This window comes from Perognathus longimembris, chromosome 17 (assembly GCF_023159225.1).
Source record: "Perognathus longimembris pacificus isolate PPM17 chromosome 17, ASM2315922v1, whole genome shotgun sequence".
Classification (NCBI taxonomy): Eukaryota; Metazoa; Chordata; class Mammalia; order Rodentia; family Heteromyidae; genus Perognathus; species Perognathus longimembris.
The window spans coordinates 44,206,998-44,225,374 of NC_063177.1; the positions used below are offsets into that span (position 1 = coordinate 44,206,998).

Genomic DNA, 18,377 nt, shown 5'->3' on the forward strand with positions numbered 1-18,377 from the left:
GGGAAGACGGCAGCTCTGGCACTGTGTTCCTGCTGCCCCGGAAGTCAGAGCTCTTCCTCTTGCTGCACCCAGAAGGTGGCTTTCCAGTGACCTACTCCTCCCTCTGCTGGGCAAAGGGCATGTAGATGCTGGATCTCTGCTTCTCCACCCCTCCCCGGCCTCCCACCCACATTCCAGCTACCTCCTCTGCCGCCCCCACCCCCCACACTAGCCCTGGATTCCACGAATGAAGCAGTCTTTAACTGACCTGAGGCCAATTCTACCTCAACACTTACTGTGTAGGTAACCATAAGTCATTTAACTTCAATTTTCTGAGGCTGTGGTTTTCACACCTATGAACTGGGTATCATAAGCCAGGTGCTGGTGGCTCATACCTGTAAGTCCTAGCTATTCAAGAGACTGAGATCTGAGGATCATGATTCAAAGCCAGCTGGGGCAGAGAAGTTTGAGACCCTGATCTCTCACTAGCTAAAAGCCAGAAGTAGAGGTGTGGTTCAAATGGTAGAGCACCATGGGTACATCATCCCCTTGTGGAGATGTTCCATATGCTACATTCCCTAAGCCAAAGACTGGAGAGATGGCAAAGTCAGGCCAAGATGGAGTGGAGCATAGAGGGAAGGGGAGGGAGGGCGGGAAAGAGCAATTGGGTGGCAACACTGGGTGAAAAACTAGGGTCTGTGTCCCCCCAAACCAACGGAGGACTACTCCAGTAAAAACTTTTTCACCCAACTTCCTGAGGACTGATTTCTTCCTGGAGCCCCACAGGTAGGTCAGGTGCTACTTGGAGCTGCTTTCTCCTCTGTCTCCTAATTCTTGCTCAGGATTCTCTCCTGCGCACCCATTGAGGTTGGTTTTTTTTTCCAACTATGTCCTGCTTTTCAGCCTATTGCATAACCTGTCCACTGAGGTTTTGACTCTTCACATTTAATAGCCATGTTTTACTTTCTTTCTAAGAATGTTTTTATTTTGATAGGCATGTGCACCCTTCTTTTCATTTTCAAAATTAAACCATGTTTTCCATTTAAGCATCTGTTTCTATCAAATCTGCTGTTTTCACAAACGTCTACTTTTGCTTCACATATTCTGTTCCTAAATCATTTCAAAGACATGTTTTTATTTTGAGGTTTTTATTTTATTTTATTTTTTATTTATTGCCAGTCCTGGGGCTTGGATTCAGGACCTTGGTGCTGTCCTTGAGCTTCTCTTGCTCAAGGCTAGCACTCTACCACTTGAGCCACAGCACCACTTCTGCTTTTTCTACTTATGTGGTACTGAAGAATTGAACCAAGGGCTTCACGCATGCTAGGCAAGCACTCTAACACTCAGCCCATTCCAATCCCTATTTTATTTTATTTTGTGACAGGATTTCTTTCACTCAGTTGCCCAGGCTGGCCTGAGACTTATGATCCCCTTTACATTAGCCTCTTGGGTAGCTGGGATTATAGGCAGGAACCATAGAACCTGTTCCTGTGAGGTTTGGTTTTTTTGTTTTTGTTTTTGTTTTGCCAGTCCTGGGGCTTGAACTCAGGGCCTGAGCACTGTCTCTGGCTTCTTTTTGCTCAAGGCTAGCACTCTGCCACTTGAGCCACAGCGCCACTTCCAGCTTTTTCTATGTATGTGGTGCTGAGGAGTCGAACCCAGGGCGCCATGTATGCGAGGCGAGCACTCTACCACTAGGACATATTCCCAGACCAAGTCTTTTTTAAATTGTGATAAAATGCATAACAGTTGCATCATAACCTTTCTTGTTTGTTTGTTTTTTAAGTGCTTTTCTGTTTTTGTCTTTCTTGGTATTGAGGACTGAGCCCAGGGCAAGTGCTCTGTGCTGAGGTACATCCCAGTTTTATAATAGATTTACATTGAAAATAGATTTAAAATAGAGTTGTATTTTTGAAGTATAAGTTTTTCTAGTACTAGGGATTGAACCTAGGGCCTTTCAAAGGCTAACACTTCAGTTCCATTTTAACTCTGGTGGGGGGGGCGCATGCGCTGATATTGGGTCTTGAATTCAGACTGGGTGTTATCCCTTAGTTTCTTCTCTTAAGGTAGGCACTCTACCACTTGAGCCACAGCTCCACTTCCAACTTTTTGGTGCTTAATTGGAGATAAGAGTCTCAGACTTTCCTGCCTAGCTGGCTTTGAACTGTGATCCTCAGATCTCAACCTCCTAAGTAGCTAGGATTACAGGTGTGAGCCACTAGTCCTTGATATTTAATCTCTTTTGAGTTAATTCTTGTGTTTAACATAAAGACCTGTATTTTAAGTCCCTTTCTATTGATGAGACTTGTCTTTCCTCAGTGTAGTCTGTTCCTTTCTTTTTTTTTGGCCAGTCCTGGGCCTTGAACTCAGGGCCTGAGCACTGTCCCTGGCTTCCTTTTTCTCAAGGCTAGCACTCTGCCACTTGAGCCACAGTGCCCACTTCTGGCCATTTTCTGTATATGTGGTGCTGGGGAATTGAACCCAGGGCCTCATGTATACGAGGCAAGCTCTCTTGCCACTAGGCCATATCCCCAGCCCGTGTTCCTTTCAATGTGTCTAATTCAAACCCCATGCTGGTAGCTCAGGCCTATAATCCTCAGGCCCCAGGGCTAGAAAAGTAAGTCTAATTCAGCATAGGCTCTAGGGCCAGATCATGTGGACATAAATCCCACCTTCACCATTTGGTAGTCGTGTAAGAAAATTCCTTAAGCTTTCTTTACTTCTCCTTTCTCATCTGAAAATGGGGTACTGATCAAAGTACCTACTTGATGGATTTGTTATCAAGACTCTGATGCCGAATGACCCCTAATGATACTTAGCACCTAGAAGGTGCTTGGTAGTGGGATTGTTATTGTTATTGTCTCTCCAGACACTGACTTTTTCCTACTTAATAAACTTGACTTAATGAACCATCCTTGGTTATAACAGACTTTTTCAGGGTTCCCTGAACACATCTTTTTTTTTTTTTTTTTTGCCAGTCCTGGGGCTTGAACTCAGGGCCTGAGCACTGTCCCTGAGCTTCTTTTTGCTCAAGGCTAGCACTCTATCACTTGAGCCACAGCGCCATGTACAGCTTTTTCTGTGTATGTGGTCCTGAGGAATTGAACCCAGGGCTTCATGCTTGCTAGGCAAGCACTCTAACCGCTAAGCCACATTCCCAGCCTGCTCTTCCCCCCACCCCCCACCCCCGGGGCCGTGCAAAGTTCCACTGGGAAAAAGAAAAGCTATCTCGTAGCTCCCAACATGATGGAGGCATTGCTTCCCCCTGTAAGAAGTGACCAGCTCCTCCACGCAGGGACCCAGGCCACAGCTCTGTGGGTGGAGGCATTGTGACCTCTGGTGTGGTGAAAGCTTCAGCCTCTACTCACTGCTTGTTCATCTCTAGCATCTAAAAAGTTCCTTTTCTTGCTTTACACCTCAGCTCTGCCATTTGGATTTTCTTTTTTTTTTTTTTTTTGCCAGTCCTGGGGCTAGCACTCTACCACTTGAGCCACTGGCTTTTCCTGAGTAGTTTGTTGGAGATAAGAGTCTCATGGACATTTCTGCCCAGGCTGGCTTCAAACTACAATCCTCAGATCTCAGCCTCCTGAATAAGCTAAGATTAAAGTATGAGCCACCCTCTCCCCGCTTGCCTTTTGTGTTTTCAAAATCTTACGTTTCACAGGGATAGTGGTGCACATCTGTAATCCTGTTCTCCAGAAGCCAAGGCAGGATGACTATGAGCTCCTGGGTAGCCTGGGCTGCATAGCAAATTTAAGGCAAGCTCGAGCTACCTACAATTTAGACAGGCACTGGTGGCTCATTCTATAAGCCTAACTACTGGGAAACTGAGATCTGAGAATCACAACTTGAAATCAGCCCCAACAGGAAAGTTTGTAGGACTCTCATCTCCAGTTAACCACCAAAAAGCTGGCAGTAGAGCTGTAGCTCAAGTGATAGAGCACTAGCCTTGAACAAAAAAAGCTCAAGGCCAGGCGCCTGTAATGCTAGCTACTCAGGAGGCTGAGATCTGAGGATCACAGTTCAAAGCCAGCCTAGGCAGGAAAATCCATGAGGTTCTTATCTCCAATTAAGCACCAGAAAACCAGAAGTGGTGATGTCGCTCAAGTGGTAGAGTGCTAGCCTTGAGCTGAAGAGCTCAGGGACAGTGCCCAGGCCCAGAGTTCAAGACCCACAACCAACCAAAAAAAAAAAAGCTCAGAGACAGCACAAATACCCTGAGTTCAAGCCCCAGGAGCAGCACATATACACAAGAATGTCCTACACTTTTCCCCCCTCACTATGTTGACCAGACTGATCTTGAACTCACAATCTTCCCAGTATTAGTGGCATAGTAGACACTGACTGGCACTCAAAATTCTGTTCTTATACACAGAAAACAAAGGGGCATGATCTCCCTGATATATGACTGTTAAGATGGGGTGACAGAGAGACAGTACAGACAAGGTCTGTGAAACCAAAAACTGCTTGTCAAATGGTATTTCCCACAGGATTGGGTCAGCAACCCAACATTATGTAACTAAAACCAAACAACTGGGGCTGGGGATATGGCCTAGTGGCAAGAGTGCCTGCCTCATATACATGAGGCCCTGGGTTCGATTCCCCAGCACCACATATACAGAAAATGGCCAGAAGTGGTGCTGTGGCTCAAGAGGCAGAGTGCTAGCCTTGAGCAAAAAGAAGCCAGGGACAGTGCTCAGGCCCTGATTCCAAGGCCCAGGACTGGCAAAAAAAAAAACAAAAAAAAACTACTCAACATATAAAGGTCAAAAATTGACCTCTCAGTGGAATATAACAGCTCAAAAGCTATGTATGTACATTCTTTTTTTTTTTTTTTTTTTTTGGCCAGTCCTGGGCCTTGGACTCAGAGCCTGAGCACCACTGTCCCTGGCCTCTTCTTGCTCAAGGCTAGCACTCTGCCACTTGAGCCACAGCGCCCCCTCTGGCCATTTTCCATATATGTGGTGCTGGGGAATCCAACTGTGAGCTTCATGTGTAGAAGGCAAGCATTCTTGCCACTAGGCCATACTCCCAGCCCTGTATGTACGTTCTTATAAGACTAATGTTGACATATTGTCTAATGTCGACATTACATTTAGAGTCCTAGGTGAATTCTCTTTGCATAGGCCACGTGGCTACTGTATATGTTCTTGGTACATTGGGTATTGTATATATGTCTGCCTGACCTAGGGAAGGGAAAGAAAGATAGGGTGTAAGATATCACAAGAAATGTACACACTGCCCTACCATGTAACTGTACCCTTTTTGCACAACACCTTATCAAAATAATTTGTTTAATAAATAAATTTAAATTAAAAAATTCTGTTCTTATAAAGCATGTCTATATATTGAAAGCAGAAGGAGGACTTCTATGAGAGCTCAGCCAATAAGACTAACCAGAAGTGTCAATGGGTTTTTTTTCTGCCTCAAATTTTAAAATATATTTTTGAGGGCTGGAGGCAAACTTTAAATTATAGATGCTTTATTTAGTAAGCATGAGGCCATGGGTTCAATTCTCAATAGTTATTAACTAATTAATATGACTACATGGATTATGTTTTCAATTTTTTTCAATTGTTATTATAAAGGTGATGTACAAGGGGTTACAGTTACATAAGTTAGGTAATGAATACATTTCTTTTGGGGCAATGTCACCCCTTCCCTCTCTGTCTCTGTTTTTCCCTACACAACTATACAAGTTGCACAGTTCATCTTCAACATAGTGTCTAGTGAATACCAGTGCTGCCTTTGTTCACTTTTTGTCCTTCCACTTCTGTGCTCCCCCTTACCCTCCCAAAGACAGATAAAGAAGTAAGACAAAAAGGAAAGAAAAACAGCAATGAGGAAAAACTTCTTGCTTTCATTTCCCCGAGTTCATTTCACTGACTATTATATGATCAGATGCACATAGGCATGGTGCCTTTGTGTTCCTCTCCTAAGCATATCCTCCTTTGAGCTCACTGTGTGGAATGCCTAGCATTACAATGGATCATGTTTAGGGGTTATTTGGTTTCTCTTTCTCTCTGGTCATGTCAGATGGTGCCAAGTTCCCCCAGATGACATGTGTCAGAGTTCTGGGAAGTCACTGAGCATGGAGTTGAGTCTATGATTGGTATTGAAACCAGGCTCAGGTACTCATGGCCTGAATGGCGGTCCATACCTCTCTACACCCAACTCAGCCCTCAATCTTTTTTTTTTTTTTTTTGGCCAGTCCTGGGGCTTGGACTCAGGGCCTGAGCACTGTCCCTAGGTTCTTTTTGCTCAAGGCTAGCACTCTGCCACTTGAGCCACAGCACCACTTCTGGCCTTTTCTATGTGGTGCTAGGAATCAAACCAGGGCTTCATGTATATGAGGCAAGCACTCCTGCCACTAGGCCATATTCCCCGCCCTGTGCCCTCAAGCTTTTGTGCTGACTGTACTCTCCCTGAAGCAGCAGGTGTGAGGGAGGAGAAAACAGCCCTGGGGATGATCACATGACCCACAAGAGAGGAAAAAAAGCCAAAAAAATCTGAACATAAGAGATCAAGTCAGAAAAGCATGAGGAAACAACTGGGCTTCCAGAGTCTCAAGACCTAGAAATGTCAGTTCTGTGTAGGCATGTATTTATCCATCACCACTATCCATCTAGTCATCCATCCCTCAGCTTCTCTATCCATCTATCTACCCATTCAGACATCTATTCATTTATCCACCCATCCTTCCACCTACCCACTCATACAAGGGCGGTTCCAACTCTAGGAAGAAGAAACAAAGTAGAATAGAATGAATTCTGCCCTAAAATTCCAAAGCTCTGGGTTCTCCTCTTCTTAGCTCTGCCATTAGCTGGCCATGTAAACCAGGTCACCTATGAAGAGGTCTCCTCACCTGTAAAATGAGGACATTTATACCAGAAGATGGGTGGTTGCTTTCTGGTGCTAATATTCCATGGCCAGTCCTTTGGCCCCTGATGTCACAATATGGAGATGGCTCATGATTGGCCCATAGCCTTCCCCAGCTCTGCTGTTCTCTTGGTCATGGGAACAAGATGGACTCGCCCTGGACCTTCCCTACTTGTGCTCCTCTGTTATGGGCAGCTCTTATCATGGATCGGGACTGCGGATGAGGCAAACTTTGGTATGGCAGGGATCCCAAAGGCCATAGGACCAACAAAGGGGATGGGACTGGGGCAAGATGCCCCCTAGGACCACATGATCCCTTTCTCTGCAGATCAGTTCTACAGCGAGACGGAGGCAAAGCTGTTCCTGCAGTTTTATGAGCAAACAGCCCAGGTTGTGTTCAACCAATTCATGGAAGCCAGTTGGAACTATGTCACCAATATCACCAAGCCAAATCGGGAGGAGATGGTATGTTACCACTTTCCCCTTCCGTCCTTTTTCCCCTTGCTCTTCTTAGGAGGCATGAGGGCTGGGGAATTGCACCTCATGCCTCCCGTCCAGAACTAGAGAAAGGAGTAAAGCCCCCAAGGCACAATTCAAAGGGAGCTGCAAGCTCCAGGATTTTGATGACCTGAAGCTTTTCTTTGCATTAGAATCCCTTGCGGGCTGGGAATGGGGCCTAGTGGTAGAGTGCTTGCCTAGCATGCATGAAGCCCTGGGTTCAATGCCTCCGTAACGCATAAACAGAAAAAACTGGAAGTGGTGCTGTGGCTCAAGTGGTAGAGTGCTAGCCTTGAGCAAGAGAAGCTCAGGGATAATGCCTAGACTCTGAGTTCAAGCCCCAGGAGTGGCAAAAAGAAAGAAAAGAGAATCTCTTGCTTTATTTTCCTTTGTAAGTCTCCCCTCCTGGTTTTCCATTTATTTATTTATTTTGCCAATTCTGGACTGTGGACTCAGGGCCTGAGCACTGTCCCTGGCTTCCTTTTGCTCAAGGCTAGCCACTCTGCCACTTGAGCCACAGTGCCACTTCTGGCCTTTTCTATATATGTGGTGCTAAGGAATCAAACTCAGGGCTTTATGTATATGAGGCAAGCACTCTTGCCACTCGGCCATATTCCCAGCCCGTCCCCTCCTGGATTTTAGAGACCCAGGCTACCTCTAGCAAAAAAAAAAAACCCAAAAAACCTTCAGTGACATTTGACCCTTAAAATGGGCTCTGGGGAGTTTTATTTGGGTTTTGGTGGGGCATGGCCCTATAGAGTTCAATGTGGGACCTTTGCTTGCCCCCCGCCAACTTGCTAAAACAAATACAGTGACCCTCTTTGCAGCTGAACAAGGAGGTGGAGAGATCCCAGTTCATGTTATACTTTGGCACCCGGGCCCGCCTATTTAACATCAACCAGTTCCATGACCCGGTCGTGAAGCGCATGCTGAGTAAGCTGCAGGACATAGACAAGGCGGCCTTGCCCAAGGACGAGCTCCTTGAGGTGATGGACAGGCCTGGTGGGGGAGCCAGAGTGGGTGGGGCAGATTGGGGGAGGTTGGTGGGGCAGGACCAGAACTTCCTGTAAGGGAGGTGGGGAGGCTTCCTTCAAGTCTGCCTGGCTTGGTGGGGCTGGTGTGGCGGGTGGGCCAAGGGCACGGGCCTGCCCTGGGTGACACCTACTCCCCCAGTACAACAAGCTTCTGGCCTACATGGAGACGGCATACAGTATGGGCCAGGTGTGCATGAGTGAGGGGCCCTGCGTGACTCTAGAGTCTGGTGAGTCCCCCTGGCCCCCGGCCTGTCCTTTTTCATGGACCTCCCAACCTCTCTGCTCACTGGGGGGAAGCCCAGGGTGGGTGAATGCAGAGGCAGGTGGGCATGGGATGTCAATGTGGCTTCTATTCTGGGCACAGACCTAGAAGAAATCATGGCGACCTCTAGGAATGAGAAAGAGCTGCTATGGGCCTGGCAGGGCTGGCACGATACTGTGGGTCGCCAGCTCCGCCCGCTCTTTGGGCGCTACGTGCAGCTCAGCAACAAGGCTGCGAATCTCAACGGTGAGTAGCCTGGACGTGGCCTGTCTTGGGGCAATGCCCAAGCAAAGAGGGAAAGTTAAGTGTGCAGAGAACTCAGGCATGATAGCATGAACTGGGCTGTGGACTGACAGTACCTGCAGTGTGCTGTCTGCTGGGGAAGTTCTGAGGCTCTGGAAGTAGAAGGACTTGCTGACCTACAGGGATGTGTACACAAATCTCTAATGCCAATGGGGATAATGTCACAGATGCCGCTGAGGGAGGAAATGGGGAGCGTGCTGTGGTGGATATGCAGTCAGGGAAGGCCTCTCTCATGGACACTTACCCATGCCAAGATGAGCAAGAGTCAAGCAAGCAGAAGACAAGTGACAGAATATCTCCACGTAGAAGCTTTGAACCAGGAAGAAGTTGGGATGTTGAAGGATCCAAAAGAAACCTAGGGTGACTACAAGGCTGTGAATGAGACAGAGTTTGGGGTAGGGTGAGAGACAAGAAAGCCTTATAGGCCTGCATGGGAGCTGGCCCTAATGCATCTGTTCCAGCCTGGAGCTGGCCTTTGGAGGTAGCTGTCCCATTTTGCAAATGATGCTGACCATCCCTTCCTCAAAGATCAGGGAAGTTGAGTTTCACTAAGAAGGTCCCTGAGTCTCCTCCCCACAAGGCCAGGCCTGAAGGGGTTGCATGGTGAGCACCTGTTGAGGCCTCTCTCTTGTCCCAGGCTATGATGACATGGGGGATTTATGGCGTGCCAAGTATGAGTCTGACACCCTCGAGGATGACCTAGAGGACCTCTTTGAGGAGCTGAAGCCGCTCTACCTGAACCTGCACGCCTATGTGCGCCGCTCCCTCTTCCATCACTATGGACCTGATATGATTGACTTGCGGGGGCCCATCCCTGCCCACCTTCTTGGTAAGCACCCAGGCTGGCAACAGAGATGGACTCTTGGTCAGAAAAGAAACTGTTCTCGCCTTTTCTTATAGCCTGCCTATTCCCCTTCCAGGGAACATGTGGGCTCAGTCCTGGGTGAAGATCCTAGACTTGGTCCTCCCCTACCCCAAGAAGCCTCCAGAAGATATCACAAAGAACATGAAAGGCCAGGTCAGTGGTCCACTTTGAGGTGTCCCCACCCGTTCCATCCCCCTGGGTACCCAGTGCCCATGTGCCCACCCCTTTCTTCTTCGCAGCACTGGAAGCCTGAGAAGATGTTTCAAGAGGCTGACACATTCTTTACCTCCTTGGGGCTGATATCCGTCCCAAATGAGTTCTGGAAAAAATCAATGCTGGAGAAACCAACTGATGGGCGGGAGGTGGAGTGCCACACTTCAGCCTGGAACTTCCACAAGGACAATGACTTCAGGTGCTCACTGCCAGCACTGGCCTGCAGCCAGCACCACACTTGTCCATAGGCCATGTAGGCAAGGAGCAGGTAGTAAGCGAGCAGAGTCAGGGGAATGGGAATGAGAGCCCAGAGAACAAAAGGGGAGGTGGGAGTGGAAGCAGTGGGCGTGGTCACTGCTTGGTTACAGGGCCTAAATGTGGGAAAGAACAGTATCTAAGGCCTTTCCGGTCTCCAATCCATCTATCCCAATTCCTTAAAGGAGTCTGAATACAGAAACTGCTCATTCCCCCAGGGCATCCCCATGCTCCTTGACCCCTGCCCTTTAACCTTAGGATAAAGAAGTGCACTGAGGTGACCATAGAAGACCTGCTCTCCATCTTCCACCAGATGGGCCATATCCAGTACTTCTTGCAGTACCAGAACCACTCTATACTCTTCCGCGCAGGCGCCAACCCAGCCTTTGAAGAGGCTGTGGGGTTGGTGATCGCCCTTTCGGCCTCCTCCCACAAGTACCTACTCAACAGAGGCCTTCTCAGTTATCAGCACCAGGATCCAGGTGATGAAGGATTAAGGGAATGCTAGAAGGGCAGCCCAAGCCTGGAGCTGAAGCTAGGGCCTGTGGGTTGGAAGTGGGGCCAGAGCTCCTTAGGCAAGGCTAAAGGAAGGGAAAATCCAGAAGCCACCTTCTGATTGCTCTGACTCCATCCCCAGAGGAGGAGATCAACTTCATGATGGGCATTGCTCTGGAGAAGATTGCCTTCATCCCCTTCAGCTACCTGGTTGACGTGTTTCGCTGGAGGGTTTTTGATGGCAGCATCCAGGAGGAGTTCTACAACCAGGAGTGGTGGAACCTCAGGTGGGGAAGGAGGCTGCCTTGGATTCTTCACCTCATCTCCATCCCTGCTGAGGACAGGAGTTGTATCAGCAGGGTTGTAATGTTGGTGACTTAGAGGCCTGGGGACGCTCTGAGTGCTGTGGGCTATTTGCCATCACTGAAAAAATACAAAGTTTATGCAAACCAAGACTATGGCCATGTTCTGAAAACAAGAACAACAACAACAACAAAAAGCACCTGAGAGCCAGGAACTGGTGGCTCATGCCTGTAATGCTAGCTGGGCTCAGTTCGTGTGTGGTTGCGAGACCCCATGCCCACCAATAGCTACTCAGGAGGCTGAGATCTGAGGATCATGGTTCAAAGTCAGCCTGAGCAGGGAAGTCTGTGAGACTCTTATCTCTAATTAACTACCAGAAAACCAGAAGTGGAGCTGTGGCTCAAAGCGGTAGAGCACTAGCCTTGAGCAGTAGAGCTCAGGGACAGCGCCCAGGCCCTGAGTTCAAGCCCCAAGACTGATGAAAAAGAAAACCTATACTGTAGTCTAGAGAGCCAGCACGAGCCACCCTTGAGACTTAGTAATGAACCTGGCACCAGCACTGAGCAGAGCTCTTAACTTCTCTAGGCCTCAGTGTCATCTGTGAAAAGGGGACCCTGGTAGAGGCTGCACCCACTTCCCCAGGTGGCTAGGAAGTTTCCTGCCATGATTGTAATTGAGCTTCTTTAAGAACAGAATGCTGATCACCAGGGTCCATAGTCAAGTCCCTATCTCTCTCCCACCAGGTTGAAGTTGCAGGGCCTGTGCCCTCCCATTCCTCGGTCAGAGGAGGAGTTTGACCCTGGTGCCAAATTCCATATTCCTGCCAATGTACCCTATATACGGTAAAGGTCTGACCCTATCAGAAGAGCCAGCTCTGGGGGTTGAAGTAGAGAAATGTGGGGACTTCCTGAACCCCTGCCTGCCTCTTCCCATGTGTTACAGAACTTCAGAAAGGCACACCCTGAAATCCTTTGAGCTTTGCCATCATGGCTTGTGCAGAGGGCAAAGCTGGTGGAAACATTCTATAACATCCCCACTATTCCTGGGTGGCTGTTGGTTCATAAAGTTAGAGGTTCAAGGTGGAGGCTTGCCCAAGGAATCTCCACACAAATGGTGGTCACTGCATGTGGGAGCTACCTGGCCCCAAACTTCCCACTCCGGGTCTCCACTGCCCAGCCTGCCCTTACATTCCTCTTCTCAGGTACTTCCTCAGCCTGGTGCTCCAGTTCCAGTTCCATGAAGCACTGTGCAAGGCCTCAGGCCATTCAGGCCCACTGCATCGCTGCAACATCTTTAACTCCAAGGTCGCTGGGAATATCCTGGGGTAAGTGTCCGCATTGAGCATCCTTTTTCACAAATGATGAAACTGAAGGCCAGAGATATCACTTGATTGATAATTGATGGAGCAAGGAGCAAAGTCATACTCAGAACCCAAAACTTTTGAATCCCAAGCACATTTTCTTCCACACCATGGTGTCCGTCAGTTAAAGGATACAGAGCCTGCCGAGGTCAAACTACTGGATCAACCATCGAGATGCGGGATCCTTCTAGTTATTTTCTCCCCATCCCTTGATGTCTTCTAGCGTCAATATGTCCATTTCTCAAATTGGTCAAAGTCACATTGAGTTTTATTTCTGTATTCCAGAGGATTAACAGTGTTACATAATTTATTAGCCTTTTTATTTACTTGTTTGTTTGTTTATCATCTTATTTATTTTGGTGCTGGTTCTAAGGCTTGAACTCAGGGCCTGCATGCTGTCCCTGAGCTCTTTTGCTCAAGGCCAGCACTGCCACTTTGAGTCACAGCTCCAGTTCTGGTTTTCTGGTAGTTAACTGGAGATAAGAGTCTCCAGGCTGACTTTGAACTGTGATCCTTGGATCTCAGCCTTCTGAGTAGCTAGGATTACAGGCATGAGCCACCAGCACCCAGTTCCTAAGCTTGTTCTTGCTCAAGGTTAGTGCTCTTCCGTTTGAGCCATATCTCCATGTCTAGCATTTTTGCATGTGTGTGGCAATTTATTGAACTTTCCGACCGGCTTCAAACTATGATCCTCAGATCTCAGTCTCCTGCAGAACTAAAATTATAAGTGTGAGCAATCAGCGCCCGGCCTTTGCATCTATTTTTGTGCTGGTTGGCACCAGGGCTTAAACTCAGGGCCTAGTGCTTTTGCTTGGCATTTTTGTTTACAGCTGGAACTTTGCCACTTGAGCCATGCCTCCAGTCCAGCTTTTTTTGTAATAACTTTAATTGCAAATAACTTTTCCCTATCCCCATATATCAGTCTCCTTAGTGGCTAGGACTACAGGTATGAGCCATCAGTGTCTGACTTGCATTTTATTATGATTCTTTTTCCTAGATAGTGTTTCACTATATAGCCTGAAGTTCCTGAATGCTGGAATTACAGGCCTTCACCACACCTACTTCCCTTACATACTTAATAAGTATATATATATATATATATGTATATTCCTTCATGCAGTTTGTCAACAATCAGCAGGCCAGATGAAGTTAGGGGACTGGTCCCCTGGGGCTTAGTTCCAGAAATGGCTCTATTTTCTCCTGTCTGTTTTTTTTTGTTTTCATTTCAATCAATATTATTCTATATGATCAAAGGCACATAGGCATTGTGCCTTTGTGTTCTTCCCCTGAGAGTATCTTTTGGTATCACTGTGTGTGAATGCCTACAGTCCTGTATAATTTATCATGTCCCCATGTATTGTCGGTCTAGCTTCAGAATATGAAGGAAATGACTGCTTAGCTTTGGGCTATTTTTTTTAATGTATTGAACACAAAGGCGCTCTCTGCTCTCTTCGTGTTTTCGAAAGCTGACCTGCATTCAGCAACTGTTTATTTGTACCAGTGCCGGCTAGCCCTTTGTGGCCAGCAGGGGGCAGTGAACCGTGAAATAAATTACATATTACTAGAAGGGAGCTAGTACCATAGAGAAGGTCTTTAGTGCATGTGCAAAAAGGGTTATGAGGTCCAGCAGAGAGGGTGGAGGTAAAAACACAACACCAAAGACAGATCTCTGCCCCAAGACCAGATTCAGGCATATAAGGAAAAGCCGTCTTGTTTTCTGCATGTCAACTTAACTTTATTTATTGATCAATTATTTATTTGTTTATGTATTTTTGTGTGCAGGTACTAGGGCTTGAATTTATGGCCTGAGCACTGTCCCTTACCTTTTTTTTGCTCAAGGCTAACACTCTACCACTTGAGCCACAGCTCCACTTTCAGTTTTTTGATGGTTAACTGGAGACAGGAGTCTCACAAACTTTCCTATCTGAGCTGGCTTTAAATTGCAACCCTCAAATCTTAGCTTCCCAAGTAGCTAGGATTATAGGTTTGAGCCACCAGTGCCCAGCAGTTTTTAAAGTGTATTTAATGTTTTTGTACTGGGGCTTGAACTGAGGGCCTTGTGTTCTCACTTGGCTTTTTCAAGGCTGGTGCTCTACCACTTGAGCCATACCTCTACTTGTGGCTTTTTGTTGTTTAATTGAAGACAAGAGTCTCTCAGATTGTCTGCCCACATCGACTTCAGATCTCAGCCTCCTGAGTATGGAGGATTAGAGATAGGAGCCGTGGGCACTCAGCTGCAGTACCATTTCTAGGAGAGAGAGGTTCAGTAGGTAAAGCTGTTTGTCCAGCCACATATGGTGGCACATAACTGTAATCCCCGCAAGAGCATCTTCGCTTCCTCAGTTACATAGCACGGTTTCTTCCTATTGATAAACTATTCTTACCTCAAGTTTGCTACTTTCAAAACTAATATTTTGGGGGCCAAGGGCTGATGGCTTACATCTGTAATCCTAGCTACTCAAGAGGTTGAGCTCTGAGGACTGTGGTTTGAAGCCAGCCCAGGCAAGGAAGTCTATGAAACTCTTATTTCCAATATTCTACCCAAAAGCCAGAAGTGAAGCTATGGCTCAAGTGGCAGAGCTTTGAGCAAAAGAAGCTCAGAGACAGCACCCAGGCCATGAGTTCAAGCACAAGGACAGGCTCAAATAATAGTAATGATAATACTTTTTTATTTTGGTGCAGTATTGGGGATTGAGCCAGGGCCTCAAGCATGCTAGGCAAGTGCCCTACTACTTAAGACATGTTCAAGCCCTTTTCTTTCCATCGTCATGATCCTTTGCCTTCATTTCTCTAGAAATTCTTTTTTTTAATTTTTTTTATTTATTTTTTTGGCCAGTCCTGGGGCTTGGACTCAGGGCCTGAGCACTGTCCCTGGCTTCTTTTTGCTCAAGGCTAGCACTCTGCCACTTGAGCCACAGCGCCACTTCTGGTTGTTTTCTGTATATGTGGTGCTGGGGAATTGAACCCAGGGCCTCATGTATACGAGGCAAGCACTCTTGCCACTAGGCCATATCCCCAGCCCCTAGAAATTCTTGTCCAGTAGTTTCTGCCAAAGACCTACTGACCTCTCATTTCTCCCGATTCATTCATTTCCAGTTGTTTAAATTTTCTTTTGTTTTTGTTTTAAGATGGGTGTCACTGTGTAGCCCAGGCTAGCCTCAAACTCACTAGGTAGCACAGACCAGCCTCATACTTGTTAATTCTTCCACCTCAAGCTACTAAGCTGCTGGGATTACAAGGGTGCACCATGATACCTGGCTTCAGTTGTTTATCAAGAGATGTGTATATGTCTTTGCAAGATACAAAGTGGTTATTCGATGATTTAACTCTCACCCTTGATGATGGACAGATACTCACCAAGAAGTCAGGTATTTACCAACAAAGAAACAGACTGAGGTTATGTGCCTGAGATTATACAGTCCATAAGTAGCACTGCCAGGTTTAGAATCTGGGCCCTGTTAGTCCAGAGGCCCTTCCCTTCCCCCCTCCCCCGCTGCCATGGTGAACTCTGCACTTCTAGGCATCACCTCTTTCCTGGTCAGATCAAGGAAATAACAGGCGGAGAGAAATCAGCATCTGCACACTGCTGCTCAGTAGGGAGGCTGCCGGAGTGGAGCCTGGAGATCTAGCTTTGGCACACCCTGTATCCCCAGTGTGACTGCAGCAGGCTAAACTGAAAGCATGGCCATAAGCATGAGGGGTGCCTGGAGACACAGCTGACATTTCTGCAATACTGCAGGTGGTACACAGAGCACTTCCCACGTTCTTGAATCTTTCCAAACACTCCCTTGGGAGGCCAGGACCAGCCGAATGGCTTCCTCTACCTACCTGCCCATAAGCACTGAGCACTTCAGAGGAAACAGCAGTTCAGATGAGGTATCTTATTTGAGCCTAAGAGAATAATAATTCCAGTAGTGCTAATAATAGTCATCCGCCACAGTTAGCATTGTGGCCACTCTATGTGGTAGGCACTGATATCTGCACTTTATGGAGAAGTAAACTGAGGCTCAAACAGGTTATTTGCCCAAGGTACCACAACTTCTAAGAGACAGAGCTGAAATTCAAGTTGAAGTAAGAATTATTATTTCAAAGGTGGTGATTGAGCTGACTGCCCGTGGTTCTTGCCCTGTAATCCTAGGTAGTCAGGAGACTGAGACTTGAGGATGATGACTCAAAGCCATCAGGGGCAGGAAAGCCCTTGTGACTCTTATCTCCAATGAACTAGCCAAAAGTCTTAAGTGGAGCTGGGGCTCAAGTGGCAGAGCTCTAGCTTTGAGTGAAATAAAGCTAAAAGACAGCACCCAGACTGAGTTCAAGCCCCAGTACACACACACACACACACACACACACACACACACACACACACACACACGGCTGGGAATGTGGCTTAGTGGTAGAATGCTTGCATAGCATGCATGAAGCCCTGGGTTCGATTCCTCACTACCACATAAACAGAAAAGGCTGGAAGTGGCGCTGTGGCTCAAGTGGTAGATTGCCTAGCCTCGAGCAAAAGAAGCTCAGGGACAGTGCTCAGGTCCTGAGTTCAAGCCCAGGACTGGCTCTTTCTCTCTCTCTCTCTCTCTCTCTCTCTCTCTCTCTCTCTCTCTCTCTCTCTCTATCTATCTATCTATCTATCTATCTATCTCTCTATCTATCTATATACATATATATGTTAATTGTATCTGATATATTGAGCTCTGTGAGAAGATGCTGACTGGCAAAGCTCTGGAGCCAAGGTCAGCTATAGCAAAGGGTCCAGCAGCAGCTCCTACCCTTGCCCCTACACAACCTCAGAGCTGCCTCTGCTCCCTCAGGAACGTCTTGAAACTGGGTTCCAGCAAGCCTTGGCCCCTTGTTCTAAAGAAGCTGACCGGGAAGTCCAAGGTGTCTGCAGAGCCCCTCATGACCTACTTCAAGCCACTGCTCAACTGGCTGGTGAATGAGAATGTGCAGAAGGGGGAAGTCTTGGGCTGGCCAGACTTCACCTGTACTTTTGAAGGTTGGATAATGTGTCCCCCTAGCCTACCTCTGATGTAGCCTCAGGTCCCACTTGCCTTGCCCTGAACCAGCCCCCTGCACCAATCTAGTCCGAACTTCCAGCCCAAACTTCTGGCTTGAGCCAGCATAGCCCAGCAACTGCTTGTCTGTACCAAAGTCTGGTACAGCTTCAGCCAATACTATAGCCCATGCCCAACTCTGCTCAGTGGCTTTCTTGTACTGTCCAGATAGACTGCCAAGCTGCATTTCAGCAGAGGGTAAGCATTTTGCCTTCTGGCTGTCTATCTTCTCCTCGTTCTCATACTCCTCTCTACTTTCTTAAGGCAATGCCAGTCAAATTCTCTCTGAGAGCCACAGAAGACCTCAGACTAGACCAACAGCCCCCTTCCACCTCCAGGTTTGTCTGCCCTGTAAAGCTCTCCTGTCTTCCATAGGGAGAAACAAAAACAAAGTGAATTTCTTGACTGCAAAGCTGGATCCTGACCAAGCCTACTTTTGGCAGTGGTTACTGTTTGCCCTCTGCTGCCTCTTGTTCCTGCTGTTCCTGGGGCTGGCCATCAGGCTGTACAGCCTGGAAAAAGGGTCACCAACACAGGACTCCAAGAAACAGGCCAAGCAGTCTTACTTCCTGGGCAGAGCCATGGATACCAACAGGGTTGTCCGAAGACAGTGGATCCTACTGGGCCTCTGCATCATCCTGGTGATATGCTCCATTAGCCTGATCCTTTGGATCGTCACACGGAAACACAGCATGTTTCTATGGGACTTGGACTAGTCACTATTGAGACTGGTGAGCTGGAGGAGGCGGAGGAGGCTGGCAGAGCCAGAGAATGAATTGTCTTTAGGAATAGGGCCCAGCCATGACTGGGCTCCACTGCTACAGATCTGGGCACATGTTGACTGTATGTTTGTGAGAGGCACAGCTGACACATA

At 47.5% G+C, this 18,377-nt stretch overlaps 1 protein-coding gene across 1 annotated transcript; it reads left to right on the forward strand.

Moving 5' to 3' along the window:
• The first annotated feature begins 6,942 nt into the window (after positions 1–6,942).
• Positions 6,943–18,219, forward strand: LOC125366292 (angiotensin-converting enzyme-like protein Ace3). Its single transcript, XM_048366880.1, has 14 exons — positions 6,943–7,093; positions 7,187–7,323; positions 8,184–8,342; positions 8,530–8,617; positions 8,755–8,898; positions 9,593–9,784; positions 9,876–9,973; positions 10,060–10,232; positions 10,547–10,770; positions 10,926–11,070; positions 11,830–11,928; positions 12,288–12,410; positions 17,261–17,445; positions 17,879–18,219. Exons 1-14 carry the CDS (start codon positions 6,943–6,945, stop codon positions 18,217–18,219), a joined length of 2,259 nt encoding a protein of 752 aa, XP_048222837.1.
• Positions 18,220–18,377: the final 158 nt, after the last annotated feature.

Bases quoted from the DNA above. Each gene is read 5' to 3' on its own strand.
- LOC125366292 (XM_048366880.1), top strand. From the start codon at position 6,943: ATGGCTCATGATTGGCCCATAGCCTTCCCCAGCTCTGCTGTTCTCTTG. The intron at 8,343-8,529 runs GTGATGGACAGG...CTACTCCCCCAG, and splicing joins CCAAGGACGAGCTCCTTGAG to TACAACAAGCTTCTGGCCTA. The intron at 11,929-12,287 runs GTAAAGGTCTGA...TCCTCTTCTCAG, and splicing joins GCCAATGTACCCTATATACG to GTACTTCCTCAGCCTGGTGC.